The 27,848-nt window shown below is 39.0% G+C and overlaps 2 protein-coding genes across 6 annotated transcripts in view; one reads left to right on the top strand and one right to left on the bottom strand.

Moving 5' to 3' along the window:
• The window catches only part of PSPC1 (paraspeckle component 1), a 60,044-nt gene extending 57,667 nt beyond the window's left edge, over positions 1 to 2,377 (top strand). For 2 of the 5 annotated variants that reach the window (XR_008965493.1, XR_008965489.1), the window contains one exon: positions 8 to 1,762. The gene's annotated coding sequence lies outside the window, so the exon portion shown is untranslated. Of the gene's footprint in view, positions 1 to 7 lie in introns of all 5 variants that reach the window. The other 3 variants (XR_008965491.1, XR_008965490.1, XR_008965492.1) reach the window with 3 other exon arrangements.
• A 922-nt stretch (positions 2,378 to 3,299) lies between these two features.
• On the bottom strand, positions 3,300 to 27,482 carry MPHOSPH8 (M-phase phosphoprotein 8). The gene is made up of 13 exons (XM_057368484.1): positions 27,170 to 27,482; positions 23,343 to 23,498; positions 21,594 to 22,430; positions 18,572 to 18,668; positions 16,653 to 16,778; positions 16,478 to 16,566; positions 15,208 to 15,348; positions 14,287 to 14,373; positions 12,204 to 12,358; positions 8,665 to 8,819; positions 7,240 to 7,367; positions 6,495 to 6,578; positions 3,300 to 5,598 (listed from the first exon to the last, which is right to left on the bottom strand). The coding sequence occupies exons 1-13, from the start codon at positions 27,434 to 27,436 to the stop codon at positions 5,557 to 5,559; spliced, it is 2,364 nt and encodes a 787-aa protein (XP_057224467.1). The 5' UTR covers positions 27,437 to 27,482; the 3' UTR covers positions 3,300 to 5,556.
• Positions 27,483 to 27,848: the final 366 nt, after the last annotated feature.

The following is a 27,848-nucleotide window of genomic DNA, read 5'->3' as shown; positions in this document are numbered from 1 at the left end:
CTTGCAGACAGGTCAGACCTGGGAGASCTGAAGGAAAAGGGCTGTTTGGAATGGTAGGAAGGGACCCAGCCTGGAAGTGGTATGTGCCCCACCAACACCCTGGCTTGGAAAAGATCTGAGAAGAATGTGAATACATCATCTGTTTGTGAGCTCCASAAGATCTCTTCTGTATGAGGAGACAAGTTACAGCTTTTGTGATGTTACTGTCTTCAGCCTCTGGCACAGAAGATGGTACCAGTCCAGCATTTCATAGYAAAGTTGATGCTGGTGCACTTTGATGTGTAACTGAGGTACTGATGCCCTTTTTATCTAGACTGCACTCGAAGCAGATTTTCTTTCTAGAAATAGTAGTGCTAAGGGAAATGGGTGTTGGTAAAAGAATTACGGTTTGTGCATGCTACAACAATAGTAAGAGTAAACGATTTATTGAATGACCGCTCCTTTGTTTAAATGATTCCTCTTGGACTAAAAAAAAAGCCTTTACAGTTGAATGAGTAAGAAAACATTTTCAGGCCCTAAAATATATGACAAAAACCAGGAAAGTGGTAGGGTTTAAAGAAAAAAGAGTCACGTGTTGTTTATGCTGCTGTAATTTAGAAGAACACAGAAATATTAATTACCTAGAGAAATTGGCTCATACCTCATTGGTATGAGCCAATGACAGTTGAAAAGAACTGGAAGGAAATGTTAATCACAAGGGAAGTTGCAGTAAGCTTTCACTGTCTGTACAGTCGAGTAGGAAGTGATGCTACAAAGGTCCGCTGTCTTACTGTAGCCAAATAAAAAGATGAAAACYGTGAATGAATGAAAAATTAATTTTATGTGATGTGATTTTAACGTTGATCTGTAACCTAYCACCAAGGTTTTTTTCAGTGTTTTTATAGTTATTGTGAAACATTTTCAAATTAAATGAGTAACACTATTTTTATTTTCTATTTCCTGAAATCAGCAAGGCAGTGGACATGAATTGAAGGCTTGACAGGAGCCTCACCCAGTCAAGTCCTGCAGTGGGAACTGAATTAAGTTGGTGTAGTTGTAGATCCTGGGCACAGACTGGTGGCAAAGCAGCTTTGTGGAAGCTGATATGGGGCTCTGATGGACAAGTGAAGTTGAAGGTGTCTAACCACATTCCGGGCTCCATTAGAAGATCAYAACTGATCTGGTGCTGGGAGAGCAATCTCTCCTCTTTGTTCGGCACTTCCAAGAGTGCAACTGAAACACTGTACCCAGTTATGGGCTGCTGAAGAAAAGACACATATGGGACCAAGTCCTTTAGAAGMCACTGGGGCGAGTCCTTTAGAAGCCTGGAGCACAGGAGCCATGGGGCCAGGCAGCAGCAGTTTTTTCTCCTGGAGAACAGGAGCTGGGGGTGGTTAAGAGATCCTCTTAATCCTGCTGCGTAAGACAAGTAGGTGGAGAAGAGGGAACCAAGTGCCTAGTGGCGCACAGTACTGTGGAAGTCTTGTATTGTTTCAGTGTATGGAGTGTTGCACTACACCACCAATAAAAACTGAGCAAGTCTGTAGTGTGTGGCTGTACTAAGTGTACCTAGWCTCCCTGCACTCCTGTGGAACCAGTGGGGGGTTCCTGATAATTTTGTTTCAGGGAAGGTGGATGCAGGGGACCTGGTCTCRGAGTTCTGAGAGATCTTAATCCTGCTATTCATAGAGAACTATTCCGATATTGACACAGTAGAGCTGACAGATCCAGGAACGTGAGGGAACCTTCAAAGCTTTAAAATCTCTTTTTCCAGACTGGTTGTCTCCYAGCTTCGTAAAGCCTTTTTGAGAAAAGCAAACTCTCTCAGCACAACCTTTACAGGTGGGAGGGGCCGGGGSAGCACCTTCCCCCATCCCCACTGGATTATTCTATTAAGTGTAAGATACACAGCTGCTGTAATGCCTAACAGGGCTTTCTTYCCCAAATAAATACTCTCTGTTCTTGGCTAGGGAAAGTCAGTACAAGTAACAGCTCCAGGGAACAAGGCTTCTCATCAGAAATCGGGAATTTGTGGTACAGATTGAGATGTCACCACATGGGTAACCCTGTCCCCTCAAGCTCTGGTTGCCCATGCCCACACAGTTGCAATTAATCAATCCACTTTTGGAGCAGGCACTCATCTCCCCTGGGTATGTGACAATGTCTTCAGTTCCCATACGCATGGTTTGCATTGTTTYATCAGCAGACTTGTACCTTACCTTAAGAGCAACAGTACACCATAGGAAGGTGGCAGTGTGAAGGTYTGACCTCTCTACTGTAACTGGACCAGTGCCACCAACAACTAATCAGAGGAGTTCCTTACACTTCAGACCATGTAGGAAATATTACAGAAATTATTGGGAAAAMGATTCAATTGTAGCTACTTTGCATGACAGGTGAGATTTTGCTGTGGAAAGACTGGTGACTTGAAATCAAAAAGAATCATATTCTGCCTGCTCCCTTCCTCCCAGCTGCTGCACTTGAGGCATCTGAGATTTTAGAGACTCCATKTAAACCTTAATTTTTCCTGCTGCCTTGGTTCTGCTCAGATTTGTAGTCAGTGGTGTCTTGTGTCTTATTTCAGGTATTTTTTCCCAAACGTGGTGTTGTCCTTCACTCAAAAAACATTTTCAGACACATTCAGAAGGGGAAAAATACATTCCCTGTTACATGAGACACAGTAAACCAGGAATTCTGAAGTGTCAGGCTTGCAGTGCATTCCCCTGCTGCATCATTGGCTTAGCAACACATGGCATTTACAGTTCTCTTGTCTTCTTAAAAGATTAGACTCTCTTATGGGCTCCAGCAAGACTAAACACACTGCTAGAGGAATGCATGCTGCAGGGTCTTCACTGCTCCCATGATGCTGGGCTGCCGCCATTCTGACAGACTGACCAAAGGAAAGAGATGTTACATGGGCTGTTTTCCAGTACTGTGTGGAAAGGCAATTGAATTACAGGAAGTACAGTCAAGCAGAACATTTTGGGACACCTCCTGTGCACTTGAAGCAGTCCTGGCTAGCTAAGATGGCAGATGAACACTGGGCTGTCTTTTCCCAATATTGGAACGMCTTTCTTAAATCCAGACTGATCAAAGCCCGTGTTGTTTTTGAAAATGGGTGCAGAAAGCACAGAAGACCTGTGACATGGTCAGCTGCATCACCCACCAACCTTCAGTACCTGTGAATGAAGCCAGGAACAGCAGTGATGGAACAGTGAACGGAAGGAACCCGAGCCTTTGGAAACGTTTGCTACCACTGCAGYTCACAGGAACTGCAGAACTGGTAGCAGCAAGAAGAAATGGAGCATGTACATCAAAGGTATTTCTCCAGAGTGCCTAAAGAATTGGTTTTTATTGCAGTTACTTTCTCTTCATGTTTTGTCCACCAAAATATTTTCCAGCATTGGATAAAAACCACACAACAAAACCCAGCTTCAAACCGGTTTTCATACACTTTTATGCATCTTCAGTAGGGATTCTGAATTTATACTGCCAACTGAAAGAGAAAGATGGCTGCAAAATATCCATCTCTTAATCAAAGCATCATGAAACCCAGACTTCATTCCCATGTCCTGTAGAACTCCTCCCTCTCTCCCAAGTGCCTCAAGATAAAAAACAAAACAAACCCCCAAAATCAACAGCCTTTGAAACTACGTGCTCTATCATCTCTTGGTGCATTACTAGACATTTTTAGGTTAGACTGTRCAACAGTTTCTAAATAGCATCTCTATCATTTGGACATTTGCTGGAACAGCTCCAGCATTTCCCACTGGCAGGTGCTGTACAGAACTTGTCCCACACATGCTATGCTGTCACATGTCCTACACCACAGAACTGGAAGGGGCAGCTACGTACATGAAAACTGGCACTYCAACATAAGGAAACTCAAGTGTCCCCTTATGCATCATCCAGGGTTATGCACAATGACTATAATTTCAGCTACACAAAGTCCCAAGTGCTGGCAGTGACATACCTGATTCTCAGCCAGTGCTTCTGATGCATCTCAGGTGTTCACACTAGGCAAAGTGAGGTATCTAACATTCAGAGGTGGAGGTATTAAGTCTGTTCAAAACCCAAACTTGTTAAGATTTCATAAATACTGTTTCCAAAAACATAAGCAACTATTCTAAATCAAAACAGAAATGCTATTTGTATGTCATGCTGCTGTTCTAGTTTTATATACCTAGATGTGACATTCCACAAAATTGGTGTCCTTTGTTACTCATTTGGCATCTTCGTAAATATGAAAGATTTAAACTTCCACGAACCAAAAATTTAAAACAGGTTAATTGAACTTTTTAATATAAAGTCACAGTTCTTAAAAGGATACTTCAAAAATCTGCACCTTTGATGGTGAGCTGTCAAAATCATCAAGAATTTATGCACAATAGTTTTGCTAATAATATAGGCACATAGTGGCATGTAAACTACACATGACAACTAGAACAGCAAAGGCACGATCTGGTTTGGTTTTTCCTACCTTTCAAGATGTTGGTTAATTTACAAAAAAATATTCTATACTCCATGCAGAAGTATTACATTTATATTTTACAGCACAGGACCACTACAAAACTGCTGTCATCTGATAAAATGGGTAATTTAAATAATAATAATAATAAAATAAAAATATAGCAGCTTTTTGCACTGAGGAACTGAATTTCTGAATTAAAGGACAATACATGTTCTCTCATCTGTCAGGCTGAGAACATCTGACATTCTCTATGTATCTTCTCTACAAAATGCACTGCTTGCACACTGAAGGTAGTTATAAGTTTTCTCATTTGCTACTTTCAGCTTGCGTTTGTTTTCCCAGATGTCACTTAAAACCTCAAAAGTTAAGATGTCTGTAAAACTACCACTTACTTCTCTAATACAAAAGTAGATTTAAACAGTGATTTAACCAGGAACCTGATTGCAACCCTCTATGAATTGAGCATGTTCGGAAGTCTTTGTTCATGCCTGCAGACTGAACTCTTGTTATTCAAAGAGAATCACTCTGAGCATAATTGCTGTCTCATTGAGAGACAGCAACAGGAACAGTTTTAAAACAGAACACAGCCCTCAGCAACTTAAAAGTTAAACTTAAACCTTAAAAGTTAACMATTTTAAAGTGTAATTTCTGCCCATGGCTCCAATAATATGACAGTTCTGCATTTCACATAGAAACATTAGAGTAAGTAGAAAACTTTAGTTTACAAATGAAAAGATCTTTCTAATAAAAAAGATATTTCACTTAATTACCTTAAATACTTCTTATATGCACCATTCCACACTGTGGAAAAGCTGAAATATGCAGTCTGGACTCCACAAGTTAAAGAAAAACAGAATTATATGTATTGGCACAAATACTTACATCTACATCTGTACAAAGTAAAAAAGCTGACAACCCTGTCCCACCAGTGCAGCGTATTCAGCTGCTCTCCAACACACACTTCCCTGTGACTGCCAACAAGTGACAGTGAGCTGGAAACTGAGTCTTAAGAGTGTGGTGCCAAAAAGTTCCAAACTGCTTTGTCAGTCTCTGAATAATCAGAAGTATATCCAAAGAAGTGTCACTCCACTCGGCATGCTGAGAGATCACTGCAGCTGCACTCTGTATGCTCCTATGAGCAGCTTTACCTATAAAAGCAAACAAAGGTCTCCGCATCAATGCTGGTCACACGTAATTACTGTGTTAAATGCTCCTAATGTAGGAATGGCAAAAGAAAATGCATACACACTTGCTCCTGACTGAGTAAGGAAAAAAGAGGAATTTACAAAGTCCTTAATAAAATCAGTTTACAGTAGCCCTACTGAAATATGAATGGCTTGTAAAAGGATTCCAGTGCAATGCTGCTGAATAAGGTGGTGTCTGAATAAGTTAGTCCCAAACCTGAACTAGACAGACATACACTTCCATCTGAATACACCCTTTTTCCCCTTAAAAAAAATTAAAGTACAATAAAACACTTAAGAGTATAATTTCAGTGCAATTTTTAAATCTAAAGATCTGGAAAATTTACTGATGTGTCTTCTAGGATAAAAGAAATGCTACCAGAAAAGGTAGCACGTAGTGGGGAGTACAGCCCAAACCACCTGTAAAATGCAACTGACTACTTAAAAGCACAGAGTGCATACCCTAGTAAATATTTCCAACACACATGCAAAAACTTCCGTATTAAAAAAAACAAACAAAAAAAACAACAAGTGGACACTGCATGTATCTTTCAGTCATTAAATTCACAATATAGATGGAGAAAATTTTTAGCTGGAACATTAGTTTATCCTGGTGCATGAATTATCCTGACCACAGCACAAAAGCATTGAATTGTGACAGAACTAATACTTGGCAATGTTCCCTAGTTCTGGCAATGTCACAAGACAGAACTGTAGCCAATGGAAACTGGAATGAAGAGATAGTGGAAAATTCTTAGTTTCATATTTGCAACATACAACTAACTGGAAGCATTCAGACTATGGAACAGTTACTGTACAACAAACGAACATGCACMTTTAATTTTGAGAACATTTTGTACCTTGGCAGTAGGAGCTTCTGTCAACCGTATGAAAAGTTTGTTAAGGCCTGCAGTAGGGCTGAAGGAATAAATAAAGTGACTATCCTACAARGAAAAAGAACATGGACGAAATTAATGGTAGGTTATGGCTGAAAGAGCTATGTAAGAGGACTAACAGAACACATTTTCACTGAGCATTTTTTTCAAATAACTTTATGTATAAACCTCTGATGCAACCACCAAGAATGGAACAGAACTTCAAAACTGTGCAGAGTGGTGCATTTAATAGATTTAAAAAAAAACAGAAATTAATCCTTAGAACTTTGAGGTAGGTTCTTAAAAAAAAAATTAAGAACTTGGGTCAAAAATGTGAGAGGCTTGGTCAATTAGAGAAATGGCGCACCTTTAAATTAAGAACTCTTGACAACCTGCTCAAACCCTCAGTCCCAGAATCACAGAAGGGTGAAGGCTGGAGACCTCTCCAGGGCATCTAATCCAACCCCCTGCCCAAGCAGACCCACCTAGAAGCAGGTTGTCCAGCATTATGTCCCTGACTTTTAAGTCATAAATTAATGTGGAATCTAGTACAAACAAACTTTGTCATTMTCTCCATATACAAAGTTTCATTTTAAGAAAAGCCTTCTCATGATAAAAAATATGCTTCATTACAATCCTTTAAATTCAGATTACGGCACTGATATTTCCCAGGCTGCTCCATGAAGACTTCATGAAGTTTACCCTCAATCAGTTATATGAAAACATTTACCAAAAATACAGGGAGTTGGAATTTGTCGTTTAAAACCACAGCTTGTACACTGCATGGTCCACAGAGCCGAGCAACAACTTCTTTACCGAAGAAATTTGAATGGAAAACAAAGAGAAGAATTCCAGATCCTGAAAAGAAAGACAATTCAGTTACAGTAATTTGAAAAGAAATCCATTATTTGGAACTCCCTACACTGAACCTGTGAAGGCAGTTAGGTTCAAATGCATATAAATAAAAGCCATTATATGGTATATATATTTATATATTAACAAAACAACATGCAAAAATCCCATTTTCCCAAGCCACCAATGGATACAGCCAGTTGTTAGCTTCACCAAAGTTAAGGTCTTTTCGCAGCAGAAATAATTTTATGTGGCTATTAAAAAGGAATGCAACATGGAAAGAGCAATCCTCAGCACAGTTCAATGMAGTTTCAGACTTACCTAAAGAGAGTAATGGAATTTAGTATTTGGGGCTAATCAAGAGAACAGACAACTGAGCACAGTCAACTATAGAGCATTATGAACTGCACTGAAATCCAATAGGCAGCAACTTTTAAATAAATGCTTCATTTTAATACATTAACATTTTAATACATTTACAAATGCTTCATTTTAATACATTAACTTATATAAAGTTTCTTAATTCTGTAAGATAGGATACCTATAATTAAGAACTGGAAGATTTACACAACTCTGAACAGAAAACTGAGCAGACATAACCACTCTCAATCTTAGTTTAAGTGGATTCTAATAGTCACACTGATTTATCACTTGAAGAAGAATCATTATCTGCAGGTATCTTCCTGATATACTCATCAAAAATGGTTTAGCTAAGTGATGCAGCATAGTATCTGAATTCCTGAAAGAATGAAGAAACATTTCTGAATACCTTGGGAATTTGATTCCCAGATTTTTCAAAGCGTTTSTGAGCATAACTAAATTGATTGCAGCTGCTTCCTTTTTGTAGTGTTTCTAGACTGCATTTGTCTCAAGGCAGTTCTGGGACTACACTGCAAGCCTCCAGCACATGACCTACTGTCTACAAAACAAAAGGATCCACTACAAGATTTTSTCTAGTAATCTAGTAAGCCCACATTTCCCTGAATCATTAATTCTAAGACAAAGGTAAACCACTCCTTTCCTATAATGTCTGTCACTGACCTGATGTAACCCATTAACAGAAATAAGTGACACTCTGTATGTGGGAATTTTAAGAAATCTTAAAAAAATACACACCCTATCCATAATACATCAAAATAAAATTGCTCTCCCTATGTTCCATAATCAGAGCATTCTTAATGTGATGTACTGCAAAGTTATACAAAAATAATTTTGCATAGGACACACTTTARGACATGCTTGAAACATATTGTTCTACTTTTTTCAAAACAAGAAAACCCCCAAGACAACAGCAAACCCCTACCTTCTGGCACATTTTGTGGAGGTTTATAGTTAAAATCCATGGAAAAGTCTGGCCCTTCACAGAGACGATGACATGCAATTGGGAACACTGGCTCCAACAAAGCAAGGCGAGCTTCAAAATAATCCCTGATGGTATCTTCTGCTACTTTTGAGAGCCTGTTTGAAAGACCAAACARTTGAGGCCTGTGCTTCACACAGTATATTATTTTACCAGCCATAACCTTGGTGAGAACTGACACACACAMAAAAAAGGATTCCAGATCACCTTTTTAGATTCCTGATTTTTTAGGAGTAAATGCCTTCATCATTAGCATTTATGTATATATGAACCAGAGGTTCCAATAAGTCGCTAATAGAATATTTTATCAGCAATCTGTTTGTGAAATTCATCTATTGGGTCCAAAAAATAAAACGTTAATACAAATGCACTGCAGTAGATAAAAAAATTAATCTAAGTAACCACATATTTTGGAGGTTTTTATACAGAAAAATATCCCTGAAACATCAATATATAACTGGYGGCTAAACAGACATCAGCACTTCCCCCACTGACTGAATTATCAATCTGCCTGCAAGTACAAAGTAAAAATAAACATGTCATTATACAGTATCTCCCTGTATAATTTTACTGGCAATACAACTGGAAAAATGCAGTTCCCAGTTAAATTCTGTGAATAACAGTGAAAAAGTTGCAATACTACCACTAAAATAGAGTGGGGATTTTGTTTGGTTTTTGGGGGGATTAGGGAGGCAGGGGGAGCAAGCAGCCCAGCCTTCAAAGAGAGATCAGATTAACTACCAATGTCTGCCACCCTTGCAGTCAGGTTACTCAGTAATCCTCTGCAGAAAGCTGTTTGGTCAGAAATGGGTTTTAAATGCTTTAGCACAGCAAAGGTCCCACATGTGGCAGCTTTTTACCTTTCTAGTTATTATTCAGAGCACACTTCCCYGCCTTGCTAACTGAGACTATCACCTGCAGAATTTAAAACTTCAATGTTTTACGGGAAAGAAACCACAAGAACTGCCATGCCAAAGCAAGCCCCAAAGCTCATGTAGCCTATTTTTCAGATGCTTGACCAAGCTGTATTAAATATGAGAAATTAAACAGTCATCCATTTTTTATATACTGTCCTATTTTCCAGCAATCTGATTAAAAGCTATGCAAAACTAGAAGCTGCAATGAAATCACATCTCCTTAGATCTAYTTAATCCCTTCTAAAATCCCATGTATTCATGGCTACAGCATACTGCAACAATGAGATGATTCAATTTTGCTCTGCACTTCCTCCACTTCAAACCTATCACTAGATCATTTAGTGGGATGGCCCGCAAAACCTGTCTCACGGTCTTGGGTTATTTTCTGTTGTTCTTTCCTGATTTTAGATTTAATCATTTTATTTTCACCTCCACTACTACTATATTGTCCTCTTTTCTGATTGACAAAAAGCASTGAACTAGTATTTTCAGGTAATGAGTCTAAAAGCTTCCTGAATGGACGAGCTGTATAACTCCCTGTATAGTTCACAGTACCACAGTGATACCGCCTGGACATCACTTTGTAATCATCAGTATTTCATTTTAACTGCTAATTCACTAGTAAAATTACATTTGTCAAGATCTTTCAAAATTCATTATTCAGGTTAGACAAAACTGAAGGTGGCAAATGTCAAACAGGAAACAAACTGGAAAAGGCATCAAATAGTGACTAAATGGCAAAGTCTCAATACACTGAACAGCAGATACCAGATCACTTATCTGCATGATTACTGTTGCCTTCAAAACTTTAAGTAACAAGTCATGATTTGCTTCCCAAGTCAAGAATCAGCATATTCCATAAACCCACTTCAACTGTCCCTGCTCCCTTTAATAAGTTTYCTATGTCTGAAAAAKAATTATTAGCTTTTATGCTCTTAGCAATTTTTTTTTCCATTTAGCCTTCTACAAGAGAAAAACATTCCTTCTAGTATTCATCTGCTCAGGACAGAAGTTCGATGCAGTGATCCACAGTATCTCAGACAAACTTTATAGGGCACTAAAAACACCAACATGCCAACATTTTCCTCCCAGTATGAAACTGGATCCAAACGTGTTACTTCGGCAAAAATCAGYAGCACAATATCTAGCCAGAAACCAATCACTTCTAGTGCAACCCCRAGACCAGTACTTGGTCTGGTCCTGTTTAACATTTTCATTTATGACCTGGAGTATGGTGCAGTGAACCCTCAAGATGCTGACAGATRAGACTAAACTGTGAGGAGTRGCTGATACYCTCTGGTGYATTTCTGTCATCCACARGAGMCCTTAACAGGCTTGACAAATGGGCTGGCAGGAACCTCATGATGTCCAGGTATCTTCAGAAAGTTTCCAAAGATGGAGATCTGACAACCTCTCTGGGCAGCCTGTRCCAGTGCTCCACCACCCYAAACASGAAAAATGTACTTCCTGGTGCTCAGAGGCAGTCTCTTGTGTTACAGTTTGCGTCCACTGCCCGTTGTCCAGTCACTGGGAACCACTGAAAACAACCTGACTCCATCCACTTTACCCTGTCGCTTCAGGAGTTTTTGATAGACACACATTGACCATGACAAGGCAGTTTCTGTAAAAATGGTTTTAAGTCAGCTAACTGACAAGAGATCTGAGGCAGAAAATAGCCAGGGCTTTCTAAACACTGGAAGAGAGCAAGTTTGGACTACAAATTCCTTGATAGATTGTTTTAGATTACAGAGATGGATCATCAGGACTAAATCATCATGAAACAAGAAAAAATCTTGCACTGAGTGTTCTACCAGCACTATGTATTCATGGCAAAATCACCTGCTGCAGAAGCCCTAAGACCCTCCATGAGTCTTCCCCAAGTTTAGAGATTRCTGGTTATAATTTTGCCCTAATATATTAACTATCAATATTCCTCCAAATGGATACTTGAAGAGCTGCCCCTTCTCTGTAAGTTTGTCTTAGTTTAGATGAGTGTATTTTTACATGACCATATGACACGAACACTTTACATGTCACATATACTGCACTGCACTTCAGCCMTTCTGCATGATGATGATTTCCATAAYCTACTAGCATGAAAACTTTATCCCTGGCACTTTCAGCTCACAGCTGAYATTTAAAGATCCARCTGCCTGCACTGACTTTTCATGGTGTTAGYTTKGTGTTCTTTTGRTTGATTTTTTTCCATGCTTTCTAGYAAGGTATTTTATTTGGCACACCCTACTGAGAGTTTACATTCAATGATCCAGTGCTTACACACTTCCAAGATTTCACAACTGTTGTACTTCTAGTTTAAGGAATATTTCACTTCTGGTAATTACCTCTTTCTCCTTTCCATGTTTTTACTCAGTGTTTGAACAAGTGTATGCTACCTCTGTTAGCTCACATAATTTTAATTTCATGATTTATTAGTTAGCCTCCTGGCCAAAGCAGATCTTGTTTCTTTTCCTGACATTTTCCCCTTTTTCACTTGACTTAATGCAAAGTTATGACATGCCTAGTTATGACATGACATGAACAAACTTCCAAGTACAGTTTACTCACGTTTCCAAGTGGCTCCTGAGCTGCTCATATACCAGTATGTTATTGCATTGTTTAGCAAAGTGCATGGCGCTGTTCTGATGCTTGGACAAAATGTTGCAGTCAGCTCCRCTTTCAATCATGAGCCGCACTATATCAGAATTCCCTCTTTTACAAGCCTGYGTGGAAAGGGAGAGGGTGGAAGGACAGAAAACAATGACAAACCCACTAGAGCATAACATTAGAGTAAGCAGAACTGCAGAAGTGAATTGAAATCCAAAATTAGTTACAAGTCAGAAGTTTAACTATTTGCTCTGTGAAYGGTAACACAACTTGAAACTCAGGAACACACTCCATAAATATTTTCTCTTTATCCAAGCAATACTACACACCCAATTCTACAGAAGCAGGAACACTCAGGATTGCCAAGCAGAGATAATTAGGAAAAAAAAAAATAGACAAAGCAAGCCTCAAAAATTCTGTAGAAACATCTGATCTGYTGCAGTTCAGTAACTGTATATTTTCTTGCAATTGTTTACCTCAGTAAATATGTTTCTGTAGAACTATTTAGAAATTATTAAAGAAATTTCCAAGTGCCTGTTTATGTAGGTATCTCAGTTTAAAATGGTACTTCGAGTGTGCATTGAAGTTAAAGAATTTGTCCCAGATTGATATGTAGCTAGGTTAGACAGCCACTCTTATCCATTGTTCAAGTGTTCAAGGCTGTTCACGGTTACTTACAGGAAGAATTTCAGTGCACATCAACCAAGCACTTAACAAAAGCACAGGAAAATCTAAAAAAAGTTTTACTTTGAAGAATGCAAACATGCTCTTGGTTACTTGTTTTCAAACACTTCACTCAGATGAATTAGGGAAAGGCACAAGAGATACAAACTTTTCATCCTTGGCCTTTCAGAAGTCAGCTTCTGTATCTCTGCTCTGAAGTTTGATCTGTGCCTTCGATCTATAATCTTCCATATATAAAACAACCCACCTGCCTTCCTCAAACAAAAAAGAACCAGAAAAATCTCACACCACCTGATAGAAAGGAACTCAGTGCTAAGATTTTCCTCTCTTAAAAAAGGTGTAGTCAAACTTCTAAGATTAAATTAGAGTGACTTTAGATAAACACCTTGGTATGTTTATCCACACAGGGCTAACCTTGTTCCAGTAAGCTACTGGAAATGAAGATCCCATTCTTTGTATCTGCATGGCAAAACAAACACCCGGAATAAGTCACTGCAGGCTGCTATTTGGTGTGTACAGCTGTGCATCAAATACTAATCAAAACTTAAAAAACTATGAAGGTCAAGACTGAAGTTCATGAAAGTGGCGAAATTATGAAGAGATTTTGGATTGAAGTGGCTGAGGAAAGCACAAGTGGGTTGTTGTCTTCAGAGAAAATGTGAAAACCCCACACTTGTTAAGCCTCAGAGAAGGCAAAACAGAAACAATACCACATTGTCTAGACAGAACAGCTCCTGTAACTTCTTCAGCAAACAAACTACACAAACAGCCTACATATAAATACAGCAAGCTGATCCAAAGGGAAACTTGCGTTCATTGACATAAGGATAAAAATACTAAAAGCACAGACTGTTTCAAGAGTACTAGAAAAAAAATACTTCCCAAAACAACAACAACAACAAAAAAAAAGAATCAAAATTTCCTTTTAGACTGGGGGAGTTACAGTGCAGAACAGACAGTGAGAATTAGACTGCAAATTGGCTATTGCCTGCATAAAACACCAAGTGTCAATCACAGCAACACCCAAGCGAAGATTTTCCTTTCTGGAATTTTTCTCTTCCTGCTGACAATCTGATTATCTCAGCAGGAAGACCACATCTGCACTTCTTTCAGCCAAATAATGGAACAGACTGAAGAGCCACATTTAGCACTGCATGCTGAAGGCATCTGTGATTAGTGTTTACGTATTACAATGTATTAAAGAAATGGATTAGAACGCTGCTTGGAGTACCTATGAATAGTATTTTTACTTCAAACATGGTATGTGTTTGTGAAATGAATTCTACAAATATCCTTTTACATTTTATTAGTTTGTGAAAAGTCTTACTATTAAACATGTAAGGACAAACATTGAATTTACCTTCATTAAGGCAGTTTCACCACTGCTCTGCTGCATGTTCACATATGCTCCAGCTTCCAGAAGAATAGCTACTGTTGTTAAAAAATTCTGGGGAAAAAAAAACCCAAACCAAAACCACAAGACAAGGAAGTAAAAAATATCCTGATTTTGTTTCAGATTATAAAATGACATTTACTTAAAATTCATCCATAAAATTCAATTAACACAATTAACATTCTTCTCCCACGGCTAATAAAGAGCAATTCAGACTCAGGCAAGTGGATGGTCCAAATTATTTACAATTCTTAGTTTCTTCTAAATCTTGCAATAATAAACATCACAGGAAGAAAGCAGTATTTTCACCAGTCACCAAAATGGAATGAGGCTCCCTTCTGGAATCTATCTACTTTAGGGATGAAAGCACATGGGCCAACCTGAACAGAAGAGGGCACCCATGAAACCCTAACTTGCTCTGACTTACTGGTTTAGCTCCTCTTCGTTTGGGAAGAGCTTGCCACTGTGTCCATCATCCAATTACTTTAAAACAAGAAACCCTGTTTAATCAGGGATCTTCTTTTTAAGTCTCTCCAGTTTGGATCCTGTGTAGCCAGAGATCATCACAAGCAATTCTAGCACAAGAACTTCAGCTCTCATAACAGATAAAAACTCTGTCTTTAGAGTTATCTCTAATAACTCTCTACTCTAGAGATATCCATCCCCTACCTCCACTTTTCCTCTGTGATATTCTCTGCTCAGGGCAGGGTTTCTGATCAGAATTTATTCACACTACAATAACCACAGCTGCTGAAATTATGCATGTAAGGTGACCCTGCTGTATCTTACTACTTTTTAGGCATCATCCCAACTTAAAAAACTGTGTATCCCCTTTAAACATACATAAAAGAGCCCAGAACCCCAAATACAACAACAACCAAAGCCAACCTTTTCAGCTGCATGTATCAATGCAGTAGTTCCATTTTTCTGTCTACCGTTAACTTTAGCTCCTTTCCTGATTAGCACCCGCAAAAGGTCATCGTGCCCTCCAGCAGCAGCAAGCATTACCAGGGTCATTCCACTTGCATCCTGTAACAAGAATCACTGCCATTAAAAAAATAAGAAGAAAACCCAAATACTTGAAGATAAATCGAYGCTGCAAAACAAAAACTGCATGTGCATTAACAGGTCTCATCAAGATTTCCCTCCCAGGCAGAAGAATTCACACATACRTGGCTGCCAGATACCAGCAAACTGTCACCTCCCACTTCTCTGGTCCACGGGTCTCACACTCTGAGTTCCATAATCTGCAAAATATGTACCACTCTGAGGACCAGAACAAGAAGCAGGAAAACCAGAATGAACCAGGAAGAAAGCCTGTAAGGTGTTTGAGGGTGGGGAAGACAAGTCTGTGGGAAACAGAAGTCAGCACCCCTGGAGAAAAGCCAACACGGCTCAAGTCAGCTGCAACCACAACACTGCTTTTCGATTTTATCAAAAGGTAAGTACAAAGACACTTTGTGACCAGCCAGACTTCGTCACTCATTCCTGCATTTTTCACYTGACCTTACAACTCACAGAACACATGCTGGCCTCAGTAGTTCATTTGGCATCTTTCCTACTACAYTGCAGAAATCTTAGCACAATGTAGAGTTCTTAAAATGCTACATAATACAACTACACAAGATCACCAGTGAAAATACTGGTATCAGAGATTTTAAAACTCAAAAATGGAACTCCAGCATTATTTAACAGGAAAATAGATCCTTAAAAGTATACCCATCAAGAAGACAGCTGATGACAAACTGTCAGAAAACTAATTATGAAGTGGTCCCAGTGTGCAAACAACTTTCAGGTTTTTAGGGTTTTTTTAGATTTTTGCTTCCCATGTGTAATSTTTTACACAGTTTAGCCACTTGAACTGATGGTTTTCATTCCTTATAGCATGCGAAGTTCCACATTTTGTCAGTAAAATACACTGGGGAAGCTGGCTGGCAAGCTACAGGGATGGTTCTATCAAACGTYGTTTTTTCTTGGAAGAAATAGATAACAGTACTGAAACTTCCACGTCTGTACTCTTTTTTGACACCTTGTGATTTTTTACCAAGGTGAGATGGCAATCTGCCACAACACAAGAGGGGAAAGCTTTTCAAACAAATTAAAATTTGTATTCTTCCCTCCTACTGCCTTCCAATACTTCTAATGCAGAAAAAATTACCTCTTGATCCAGATTATATTCCTCATTTGAAGAAAGTGCCATTTTCACTGTCATGTAGTCTCCACTTTTAACAGCATCCCTCAGGAGAGCTAGAAAATAAATTCAATGCCATTACAGGATATTTCCCTTTGAAATGTCAGCTAAGAAATACCCCTTCTTCCCAGAAAATACTCACTACTTGAAATTGGTTCTGTTGATACATGATTCTCATCTTCTCCATCGAGATGCTTCTGGAGTTCTTCTAGTGTCAGCCATTCTAATTGCATGTCCATACCCAAACTTAGGACTTGCTGCTTGCCATCTATCATATATTTAATTTTGTGGAAGAAAAGAAATTGTAAAATAAGTAACAAATTGTGAATTTTCAAGCTATTCATTGCTTGCCCTTGCTTCAATGATCAGCAGCTTAACATACTATACTGCTACTTTTCATTCAAATGGACTGGCAGTCAGGAAATGGTTCTCAGCAGCAAAGGCTAATTTACAAACAATGCTTTTATGTGAAAGAAATTGTTTATTTGTTGTAACAAATAAGGCTGAAGTGATTAAGGGAAGGTGAATACTCCATTACTGCAGTAGCAGAAGCACTAGAAACACACCGAAAATATATCAGTGAGTTCCAAAAGAAAACCTCATTTTAGCCCCCTGCAGAGACAAGAACTGGAGTACTAGAGATGCAAGCAGGAATGAAGAAAATATTAACTACCAGTGTTCTCCATCTGACACACATCCACTACTTCTCAACCGCTATCTGCGGCAATGTAAGTCCATGTGCTTGTTTCATCTCTTGTATTTCTCCTCTCCTTGTACACCTCGCTCTTTTAATTATTCTGTGAATTACTATTCTAGCAAAGATTCTTCTCTTTTGCAGTTATTCTCATAATATTGACTTTTTTTTTCTTCTGAAGCTACMTTCTACAACTCAAATGCACTTCTGATGTCCTTAAAGCCTAGAATATCAAGATAGTTACCAAGAGCGACTACTTGAGCCACTAAAGAAGATTACGTAACAAAGGTCAAGTAAATGACCAGCATCCATTTAGAAAAGATCTCTTTCCATAAGTAAATCACCTCTGCAGCACAGGAGCAAGCTTAACATGAGACAAAAGTCAGGAAGAGCTAGTCCACCTCCACCTACACTGTCAAGTCTGAGTTCTGACTGCCTTCAACATGGTACCATCTTCCTTTCAAGAAATGGAGTTTAGAATTATGCATAAATTAGTACTTCTAAAATATGGTTCAGTATCTGCACTGACCAGACGAAGGACAAATGCTGCATAGAAACAATCATTTGTCATTCTGTTTCTTACTACTTTTCTTAAGCACTGTAAGCATCTATGCCACATTCAGAAAAAGATGCTTTTCTAGCAATATCTGTTTGAAGCATCATAGCACCYTCTATATCCACTCATAATTATCAAAGGTGCAGCCACCTAGTTTTCCTCACCTCATCCTCACCAAAATAGTGAAGGAATTTATCCTGAAAATAGTAATCTAGAGTTGTACTGAGATTAAGAGCAGTAATACTAATAATGCATTATATTATTAAGAAYAGAAACAGAACTTAGACATTTTTCATTGTGTTATTTTGTTCAAATCATCCAGTTCTGGTGATAAGGGTTGTATAATTCATCCTCGTGGCTAAAGCAGAAGGCAAGATGTTGRTCTGATGGGAATCTCTATAGTTTTTCTAAATACAAAAAGTAGGTATGCATAGTATCATCAGAACACTTCTGAAAATAGCCAATAGTTAGATGAATTCTTCTAAAAAATAWAGATTACTATTACATGCCAGAGAAGCACAGTTGTCAATATTAAATTAAAAAGGTAAAAATCTTCACTGGTCAACAAAAATGTCAAAGACTTCTATATATTTCCATGCTTCATACGTGACGCATCTATTGACAGTTTCATGAAGCATATATTACCAAAGCCATCAAACAGAAGACTTTTGCTTCCTAAAATGAAAGCAGAATTCCTTGTTTCTGGTGTGTGTATGTATTACAAAACTATACGATATCTGCCCTTGTAGAACTAAGACGAGAATGTCCTGAAGGGTCATTCCTTTCTCTGTTTTTAGCAATTAGCACTTACTTTTTAGGCCCTTTTGTTCTTTTCTGCTTTTTTCTTCTTTTTCCGACTCTTTTTTTTGAGTTTTTTCTTTAATTTCAGGGGTTTTTACTTCTTTTTCCTAAAATTGAGGACAAAGATCAGATTTCAGTGGTGGAAAATAAAATAGAAAAAACCTCCTTTCACCATTCCAACAGTAAAGTATATTTACAGTTAATATTACTGAAACCTGAATGAAACAGACTTGTAGAAATTCCTAAGAATTAAACAGGTGAGTCAGGAGTTCAGTCTGTGAAGGCTTCTTCTCTAACAGAAGAGGTATTATTTCCTGAACACAGTAACTTCAACTTGTATTTTTACTGCACCCCATCCATGCAAGTTGCTTTATGGAATGAACTGCAGATATGACAAAACCAGCATTTTGAAGGAAATTCAGAATTACGAACTTTTCATTTGTTCCAAATACCATTTTGAATAGAATTCCAAAGTATTCAGCCATTTTGTAGCACCAAGCTCAAGTGAGAAAATTTGACATATGGACACAAAATATTCTAAGTTTTCCAATTTACACACACAGAATGTTATGGCAACAGTAATTTACGAAAAACAGACACTCAGAAAAACCCACCCAAACTTGTGTTATCCAAGTCTGAGCTTAGCAGTATCTAATATCACAGAAGAAATTTATCATAGTTGTGGATATATAATCAAATTTGCCAAAATGGAATTCAACCAYCTCCACCAAAGTTTTCCTTTCTCTTACTGCAATCCTCCTTCTCCCCTCAGACACAATATTCACTGCAGAGTAGGCTGGACAAGGCTCCTTGGCATGGCTTTGTATCAGCCTCTGATACTAACCTGGCACAGGGAACAGCACTGGCTTTCAGAAAAACTGCCCCAAAAGAAGTCTTCATAAAAATTTGTATATATGCTATATATATATATATATATATATATAGCATATATGCTATATATGCTACATATGCTATGTCTCTGACATAGGAAAAAACTTATTTAAAACAGATTAATTTGGTGTATCACTATGTATTAGCAGAGCTGAGGAATTTAAACATTTTTCTCACCATCTTCCTTTCCTCCACAAACCTCAGCAGCTTCTGATCACTCACATGATTAATGGTAACAAAAGCAGCTGTTAATCCTGGCAGATGCTCAGTATTTAAGAGGAAATCCATAACTTACTGAAGGGACTACAAGATATTCGCTACAGTGAGGCTGTCAAAATGAGTTATTCTGAATTCTAYTCCAGATTTCTAGTACTGATCAGATGCACAACAAACACATTTACTTTCTGAGGTAAATGAGATGGAATCAATGGTTCAGCATGCAAACTGACCTCAAAAAGAAAAYGCTGTGTTATAAATTGATAYTATTGGTATTCTAGAGGCAGAGTTAYGTAAGGGATGACAGGCAGCTGAAATACACGACAACTTTGTTTGAAAAGTATCATTCACTTGGGCCAACAATTTAGTGAAYAAAAAAACCCGTGCAGAACTCTTGACCAAACTGACCCACATAAATCCACAGCTGCTCCAGAAAATATCTAACCACTTCCAGAAAACACTGTTTAAGCTTTCTAGACTTGGAAGAAGCAAACAGCAGAATGYCTCCCTTGCTTTCATGGTACCTCAGAGCATGACTTTCCATGGAGCACAACCAYAAGAAAAGCATACAGACAACTTACTGAGAAGGCTGACTGAAGAGCCACAAGCAAACCCACTTTCATCTGCCGTTGTTTTACTCATGGTCAAGGTGACACGGTTTTTATACTACTGGTAAATAGAACAGAATTCCGAAGATTTTKTCCATTGTCTCTCTTACAAACACTATAGCCTCAAACTATAAGTAAAATACTTGGGTAATAAAGGACCATACCACTTCTAGTTGGATAATAAAGCACCATAGCTGGCTAATTAAACAGCCTTCTGAAACTGGCCTATGCATGARTAATTCTTTGTTTTCCAGAGCTTTCACCACTAAGATCCTGCAAAAACACTCTTTTGTGTAGCTCTACTCTAAGATGCCATGTAATTTTGTGTCCCCAAAATAACTTATTTAAGGTAACCTATTCCTTACATACAACAATAGCAAACAGAGGACCACCGCTGAACTTACWGAAAAACTTTCCACCCATGGAATTATGGCTTCAGAAGTGGGATATAGTCCAGAAAGTATCAAAGTGTTTTGGCTGCAATCCTGTTAAATCAGAACACGGTTTCTCTRAGCAGCCAACATTTTATGAACTACAAACTGTATTAGAACAATCTGAAGCAGCTAAAAGAAATTACATTCCCAGAAACATTAAAAAAACCCCATTGATTATTGCCAAATTATTTTTCTTTTGCCTTTGCAATATTGCTTTTCTTACAACACTACTGTATTAAATAATAAAAAATAACTATTCCAGTATTTGCTTAGCTCATTTCTTAYAACAGGTACAGCATTCCTATTTGATACGAAACTAAACATTTTCTACAAGCACTCCAGGAATTCTAACAAGACAAGCCTGCTGCACAATTTTCTGGGAGACCTGGGCTTTCAAAGTGATTTTAGCATTCCAGTTSTCAGGTAGATGCTACCACATGTAAGCCATAACGGAATGGCCAGCATCTGAGAGTGCAAGTGTGTTGCCCAAGACTGTCCTGCCATACTACACAAGTAGAAAAATGTCAAACTGAGGAAACTCTTGAAGATGGGCACAAACAAAGCTAAAAACAACAGCATGCTTTGCAAGAACAGGAAACTTCATTCTATAAAGACACAGTAAATGGAGAAATTTATCCTTTCACATTTAAATATGCCTTCCTCTCCTAAAGCATTCACCCCTTTAGTGTTCATAATCCAGAAATTTTCCAGTCTCTGTTATACACTGTACAGTGGTGTTTCTTTAAGTTCCTGCAGCTCAGTACCTTTCCAATTTGTACTTTTCTGTTCGCCATCATGAACAGTCATGATTTGAGGTATCTGTATCTCAAAGATGACTGACCTTATCCACAGACCCCCACCCCAATACCATAACCATGCTCACCTCCTCAGGGGAGTCAGCGGACTTGCACATCCTTTCATCAGCACTCAATTTCAAACCCTTCTGCACTGGTGAAGGAGCAGGCAACACTTTCTCCAACTCTCCTAGTATTTTTTCTTGACCCATTTGCTTTTTGTGCATGCTTTTCTTCTCTAAGTAAGTATCTTSAATTTCTGCTTTCCCACCTTCTTCTCTATGGTCTTCCACTTTTTGAATTTTTTTCTTCTTTCTTTTAACCCTAGAATCAATACTATCATCTTCATTACTTGCTGATCCRTCAAGACACTTATCACTAATGGCATGTTTTCCATCAATTTCTTGTTCCAGTCTTTCTTCTCCACTTACTACCTTTTGCTTCTCGTCCTTATTTTCATAATTTAAGTCTGAATTTTCATTATCAGTTCCTTGACAAAATGTATCATCTACAGTGCTTGATTCTAAGTCAACCTGAACATCTCCATGCTTCTCCTTCTGTGATTTTTTATTTTCTTTAGAATCTTCTTTAGCTTTTACTGTTAAATCTTTAMCTTCTCCCTTCCTTTTCTTAACTTCTTTAGTATCTTCTTTCTTTTGCTTCTTTGGGTCATTTGAATCCTCCTTGGTTTCTAAAATCCTTTTTTTGGCCTTTGAATCTAAAATCAAAGTATCTGAGGAATTTTCACATTTGGGTTTTTCTTTGAGTTTTGCAGACTTAGATTTTTTCTTCTTTAGGTCATCTGGACTTCTATCCTCTCCATCTTTTAACTTCTTTTTCTTCTTTGGTGAAACATCATCTTTTGTTTCACTTTGCCAGTCACTGTCAGATTCTGCTTCAAATATATCATCATTTAGAGATAGTTTCTAAAAGGTAAAGAAAAAAAATGAAAATATTTCTTTCCCCAGGAAAATATCACTTTGGTACAAAACATACAAAAAATGGTATTTTTTGGTAGTGGCCAAATGGTAGYGGCCATGCTTGGGAAAAGTAGATTTTTAAGTACTTTAATCTTTTGTTTCTCACCAAGATCATTCCTCACTGCCATACTGCAAAAWGCGTAATTACGATTCTAGCTTACTTGCCTAAATTACATTACTAACTGCTTGGATGAGAATCAATACATAAACAACTCAAGTAAACCAATTAAACATCCAACTACCAGATACCAGAACTGAATTAAATTGGAACTATTTTCCATCAAAAATAATCTATCTGATTCTGTAGGATTCACCTACAGATTTCCCAGAAGCAGGGTACTAGTTTTCAAGAAGTATCTTTACACCACTTTTTTCAAACTAACTGAGCAGTTAAAAACAAGAAAAGAAAAAGCCATACACTGCCTTCTTGCAACTTATTTTTCTGTACCACTCTCTTACTAAATCTAATGATAGCATGTAAAAACGCACTGATTTCCTACAGAAAGCAGAAGGGTGATCAGAAAAGTGTGACCAGCTTCAGTGACAAGACAATATGCATGTGGGTAGGGAAAAGGGGTTATTTATATTGTAAAAACGAACTAGGAGGTAAAGTACATTACTTAAACAGTCCCATTAAAAATGGAAATGWAGTTTACATGGATTCAGTCTACCAGCAAACTTGTCAGTTAACAAAAATCCCCTACTGGAGAAGAGAATTCATAAGAAACAGAAGTTTTGGATGAGATTCTGTAAGTCTTCTAATTCCACATTTCAGATGTCTTCTTTTGTCCCTCCTCATTAGCAGAGTCTAGATAGTGACTGTGTCTTCAGTATAAGATACTGTAGGGTGAAACACACCTGTATGTCTTTTTTAACAGGTTTAGGCTTRTTATCCACAACTTTTTTCCTGAATTCAAGCAGCACTTCTTTGCAGTCTTCCAAATGAACTTCTGGCTCCCAGGTATCATCATCAGAGGTATATCCTTTCCACCGTACTTTATAGAGAATTTTACCCTGTAAGAAATGACCACAACATTGAATATAATATAGCATAGTAATGCACCTATTCAGTTCTTGGGGATCTCAGTGGATACATAGTTTTGTGTATACGGAAATCAGTATTTCTATAGTTGGAATAGTTTTATCCACAAATACTTGCAGTATATARCATTTCTTCAGACCCACAGATACAATGTACAAATCATAAATCCCAAATTATTTTATCAGAATGCATTTTTTTGACTCCTACGAAACTATTTTTAAAACAGTTTTAGTATTTCTTCTATAAAAATTTCAAGCTTGATATTTTTCTCTTTGCTTAAGAACTTGATATAAAACCTTAAGATTTCTAATGAATAAACACCATTCACAAAGTTTTATATTGGAATTTATAATTTATGTTGTATTTGTAATAAATTCTATTTTGATGAACTGGAAYACCAACGATTAGGAAAAAACTCCAGCAATGCGATCAAGTTAAACTCAGATAAAAAATCTGAGTATGTGCATCTCAGTGGAGTTAGTTACAAAAGATTCTGGTAAAAGATTACATAAAAAAATCTGAGACCAATTGTTTTAACAATGTTTAACTTCACCAAGGGATAAAACAGCACCTTGTAGTCTCTATCTAGTTTTTTCTACTAGATTAGGAAATTCTTTACCATTAAAAAAATTAATTTATTAGCAAATGTACTAAGGAAAGCACCTTTAGAGAGGCAAAATAGTATTGCTCACTTTCAAACATGGACTTCTAGTGCTCTGAAATACCTAACGCTGCTAACCAAGCCTGGAGAAAGAAAGTTTCAGAAGAAATGCCATTTGGCATTTACTGTTAAATGTATATGCATAATTTTTTACCTGAGCATAATTAACGTCTGACCACGTGAATGTAAATGCCACTAAACTTTAGCAACCAACTAACCAACTCCACTTCCACTATTCTGTATTTTGCTTCAGAGACATCTAAATAAATAGCCTATATTCAAACACAGTAGTTTAACATTTCTCTTAAATTTTTGCTTAACCCTACACTCTTGATCTAGGAATTAAGTTTTCAAGATCATATTCCCCTGTCTCTCTTTCTTCTAATGGGGTTACTCACAAAATAYGCAACTGTAGCTTTCTTATTACAGTCACAGAGTAAGTTAGGCTATAAGAGATTTTCAGAACTAACAAATAAAATGCCCTCTGAGAGCAGGATCACCTACATCAGGCTAACATATCTGCCCAGTCAGTGTATCTACACAGATTTCCCTGTGTTCCAGCTTGTGTTTCACTGTGCACCCTTGAGAAGGATCTGACTCTGTCCTCTCTTCATCCTCCTGTTAAATAAATGTAGATACTACCATGATTTCTTGATTCTTCTCTTCTTATGGCAAAGCAAATCCAGCTCTGAGCTCCCTTCTCTCTGGCATGTGGATGTCTCCTCTGTCCTGGGGAGCTCAGAACTTGACACGGTACGGGTGCATCTCAGCAGTCTGAGAAGAGAGGAAGAAATACCTCCCTTGATCTTTTGGCTACACTCTTGGATGCTGCTGGCCTTCTTTGCTGCAAGAACTGCTGACTCATGTTCAGCTTACTCATCTGTGGGGACTCCCAGTTCCTTTCCTGCAAATCTACTTCCTAGCCAGGTGGACTCTCACCTGCCTGGTGACGCAGGGTTATTCTGTTTCAGATGCAGGACTTCTGTTAACTGCAGARTTAGGTACACCCTTGTAACTCAGGTACAAAATGAGCTGCAAGTCCTTTTTTCATTAACTGAGAAAGCCACATAAAATAAAATAATTTGGCTGTAGAAYGACTACATCCCATACATGGAGAGTGACAGAAAAATGTAGCTTGGGAGCGTGATACAAAAATTCAGCTTAAGTGAAGACAGAAGACTGATTCTTATACTAAAGAGACACAGCCTTACACTCACCTATCAACACTGTTTTACTCAATATTGTATTTTTTTCCTTTGCTGTGACTTAAAAATAACAAAATGCTTCTAAGCATTTCTATACTGCTCTAGCTTCTTGAGAACTAGCGATGGGCCAAACCAACTCATATGGAAAGGGGTACCAGCATGCCATTAAACAGCAGAGTTGATGCTACCYACTTCCACGGGGGAGCATCCCAGCTTGCACCAGACCCTGTTGTTTGAGTATAATCGAGGTGCAGTATGAAAGGCTTCTGAGATTYACTAAGAGAATACACTTCCAAACTTTCACTGCTTGTTTTCTTAAGTAGGTTTTAAATAAAACATTAATTAATGTTTTATTTATCCACAAGTCTAAMTCCCCAGCCCAATACCAACCCAGGAGTGCTGCCTCTCTCCTACCACTACTACCAGGCCCCACAACACCAGGACTGTGAATGAGAAGAGCTTCCCTGTGCGGGGACTGTCACTTCTGTTCTGTGACACAGGAACACCCCAAACAGCCTCAGGGCGTGCTAGACAGTGGCCAGCTCAGTCTGTGGTGACACACGGCTTTTCCCAGCCATTCTAGAAGTTAGAACTGGGCGCGAGTTCCTGCCTTGCCCTGCACTGGTCTCAGCTGCAGACCAGTGGAGAAGGGACATGATGCATTTGGAGCTCACGCCACAATCACCATGTGCCGAGTACACCCCCACATTGAAGCTCATTGCACTGACCCAGCCCGGAAATCTCAAGCACAGAGAATTCRGAACCTGCTGTGGAACAGATTGCTTGGAGGAAGGAACAGAGACTCCCTGGTACCAGCACATGCCAATGACATTTTAAAGAGATTGTATTTGATGTATTTCAGTACTCTTTAATGATATGTTTTACTATCACCACCACTACCAACTAAACCTATAGATTTTAGGCTCCATCACTTGTGGGGGATGGGGGAAGGAAGCCTCTCATTTTCAAGCCAGATTTACATTGACCAGTACTTCACACGGGCAAAGCTATAAATGCTGTATTACCCTAAAAGTACAACATAATTTTAAGACATCAACATATTTCAGCTAAGATGCAAATTAATGGCATCACAAATATGGAAGAAATCACTGATCTGAAGGTTCTCCAGCCTAAGGGTTTCAAGAGTCTTGTGTGTGATATGTGATTGGCAGATTTTTATAATGTCATGTACRAGATTAAGGCCTAAAATAAAAAACATAAATTAGTTAAAATAAAAATCGTTCAGGAACAAAATAATAAAAARCCCTATGCTAATATTTTTTTCTGTTTAAGGTTTAGGAAAATGTCAAAAACTTCATCCAGTTTAGATTGCTTTCAAATAAAGGAATTAAAGTCGGGTATTTCAGTTTACACAATACGAAGATCAGYACAGCTTGTTATTTTAATTAGAAACAGTCTCTCTTATTTTAGGAGGTCTTCCCCTGTTCCCTAACCCAACAACATACCTTGAAGACACCTCTAAGTTCTCAGTTAAATTCAACCCTGCCCTTCTCTGCTGGGCGAACGTTTTACATCCAACGTTTTATATCAAAACAGTACCGCAGTTCGGTCCTAAGAGCCAAGAGTAGTTTGACAATGCAGACAAGAAACAACAACTTCGTAAACACGTATCTTGGGCAGAGGAGACTGAATATGGAGTAAGGAACAAAAAGCCTCCTTGCACAACTGAGCACACACAACGTGTTTGAGATTGCAATTGTAACGGGATTGCTGTTTTGGCGTGGTTTCGCCCAGCGTAAGAGACCCGCGCACTCACCCCCTCGGTCTTCACGTCAAGGATCTTCTCCACCTCGAACACGTCCTCCCCCTCCTCCTCGTCCTCCTCGCTCTCGGCGCCGCCGCCAGCCTCCCCGCCGGCTGCYGCCGCAGTACCCGCCGCCTTGCCCGCCCCGCCGCCGTCTCCTTCCCCGTCCTCCTCATCCTCTGCCGCCGCGGCCGCCGCCGTCTCCTCCTCTCCCTCCGCCCCCTCCAGCCTGGCCGCCGCAGCCGCCGCCTCGGCCCCGCTCCCGGCCGCCGCCGCCATTTTGGGCCGAGATTCAAACGACAACGGCGCAAAGCGGCTGCGACATCGCGGCSGGGCGCAGGGGGCGGGGCMGCGGCCGCTCCAGCCAATCGCAGCGCCGGMAGCCCGTGACGCACCGCGTCCTCGTGCCCTCCGCGCGGCCGCCGCTGGGCGGGGCTTGGAAGGAGCCTCAGAGGTCGTGTCGTTCCAGGCCCCGGTCATGGCCAGGGACAGTGACAGCGACAGTGACAGCTCTCCCCGGTGCTCAGAGTCCAGTCCGACCTGGCCTTGGACACCTCCGGGCAAGGGGCAGCCACAGTTTCTCTGTGGCCTCGGATACTTCCAGCCACGGGCCATCCTTAGCTTTTCTGGGTAATCTGTTAAGTGCCTAACTGCCCTCACAGTGAAGAATTCCTTCCTAACGTCTAATCTA

The sequence above is a fragment of the Malurus melanocephalus genome, unplaced genomic scaffold, assembly GCF_030028575.1.
Source record: "Malurus melanocephalus ecotype Western Australia unplaced genomic scaffold, MMel_1.1 scaffold_93, whole genome shotgun sequence".
Taxonomy (NCBI): domain Eukaryota; kingdom Metazoa; phylum Chordata; class Aves; order Passeriformes; family Maluridae; genus Malurus; species Malurus melanocephalus.
This window is presented reverse-complemented; position numbering and strand designations above follow the sequence as displayed.